This window comes from Protobothrops mucrosquamatus, unplaced genomic scaffold (genome assembly GCF_001527695.2).
Source record: "Protobothrops mucrosquamatus isolate PMUCROS unplaced genomic scaffold, P.Mucros_1.0 scaffold652, whole genome shotgun sequence".
NCBI classification, from domain to species: Eukaryota; Metazoa; Chordata; class Lepidosauria; order Squamata; family Viperidae; genus Protobothrops; species Protobothrops mucrosquamatus.
In genome coordinates this window covers 59,013-60,620 of record NW_015386941.1, presented here as the reverse complement: position 1 = coordinate 60,620, position 1,608 = coordinate 59,013, and the positions used below count along the sequence as shown (strand labels likewise).

Genomic DNA, 1,608 nt, shown 5'->3' with positions numbered 1-1,608 from the left:
GACATTTTGAAACTTAAATGTAAATATTATTTTCTTTAGGATATCGGGTGAATGAAGGGGTTCAAAGTATAAAGCTAAAAAAAGGCATGATGGAAGAACTGTTTAACTGAAGGACTGTGTTATCAGTAAAAAAAAAAGAATGGACTAGGAAAGGTCACTTACATGAAAATTAGCTGATTCAAGAAACTGTAAGAATGAAGCCTGTGACACATATCTCCACTCCCGAGAATTGCAAATGGACTGTTCTCATCTGCAAGAATTTATAAAAGAACTGGACCAACTAGATATACCTAAACTAAGCAACATCTCTCAGAGTAAACACATTAGTCTAGTCATGAATAATTTTCCCTTCCAGTCTGAGCTCAATGCTTCCAGCACTGGTGTAGATGAGACTTTCTATAGGACCGAACACCACACATGCAATACATCGACCCCTCAACTGATACCCAAGTTTTATATTGCTGTGCCTATCATCTACTCTATGATCTGTGCTGTGGGGCTTACCGGAAATTCTGCAGTCATTTATGTTATCTTGAAAGCACCGAGAATGAAGACAGTCACTAATATTTTCATCCTAAATTTGGCAATTGCTGATGAGCTTTTTACGTTGGTGCTTCCTATCAATATAGCTGACTACCTGCTGCTCCAATGGCCCTTTGGTGAATTCATGTGTAAATTGATTATCTCAATTGATCAATACAACACTTTTTCAAGTATTTATTTTCTAACAGTCATGAGTATTGATCGATACCTGGTGGTGGTTGCCACTATCAAGTCAAGGAAAATGACCTATCGAACCTATAGGGCTGCCAAAATGGTGAGTTTGTCTGTTTGGGTTTTTGTCACCATCATTATCTTACCATTCAGTGTTTTTGCGAAGATACACACTGAAGAGGGACGATCCCAATGTGTCTTTGTCTTTCCCCAGCCAGAAGGCTTCTGGTGGAAAGTGAGCCGCCTCTACACCCTGATCTTGGGTTTTGCCATCCCGGTATCCACCATTTGCATCCTGTACAGCATCATGCTCTACAAGCTAAGACATATGCACCTCCATAGCAATGCTAAAGCCTTGGACAAAGCAAAAAAGAAAGTGATGATAATGGTATTGATCATCTTGGGAGTTTGCCTGTTCTGTTGGACCCCCTATCATCTCAGCACAGTGGTAGCTCTCACTACTGACATCCCACAAACTCCACTAGTTATTGGAATCTCCTATTTTATCACCACATTGAGTTATGCTAACAGTTGTCTCAACCCATTTCTTTATGCCTTTTTGGATGATACTTTCCGAAAGAGTTTCCGAAAAATGATGGAATGCGGGACTGCATCATAAAATCCTGGTCTCTTAGAGCCTCCTTAAGAAGAGGGGATATGTTTCTGAAGTTTTGTGAAGATGGACAGAAGCAACTCTGAACACATTATGTTGGGAACTCAGAAGACAGAAATTGATTGGTCCTCTACTTCAAGTAGTGCCACAATATTCTTGAAGCTTGCCAAATTACAACTTTAGGGAACTCCTTTTTTCTGCTTTTGCAGTATAGCTATTCATTGTGGATTATCTCTACTTTGGTATGTATCTTAAATCTTTAGAATGCTTAGTTTAAAGAA

The 1,608-nt window shown here is 39.2% G+C and overlaps 1 protein-coding gene across 1 annotated transcript; it reads left to right on the top strand.

Annotated features, from left to right (window-relative positions):
• Positions 1 to 334: 334 nt before the first annotated feature.
• On the top strand, positions 335 to 1,333 carry LOC107289179 (neuropeptides B/W receptor type 1-like). The gene has a single exon (XM_029284489.1). The coding sequence runs from the start codon at positions 335 to 337 to the stop codon at positions 1,331 to 1,333; it is 999 nt and encodes a 332-aa protein (XP_029140322.1).
• The last annotated feature ends 275 nt before the right edge of the window (positions 1,334 to 1,608 follow it).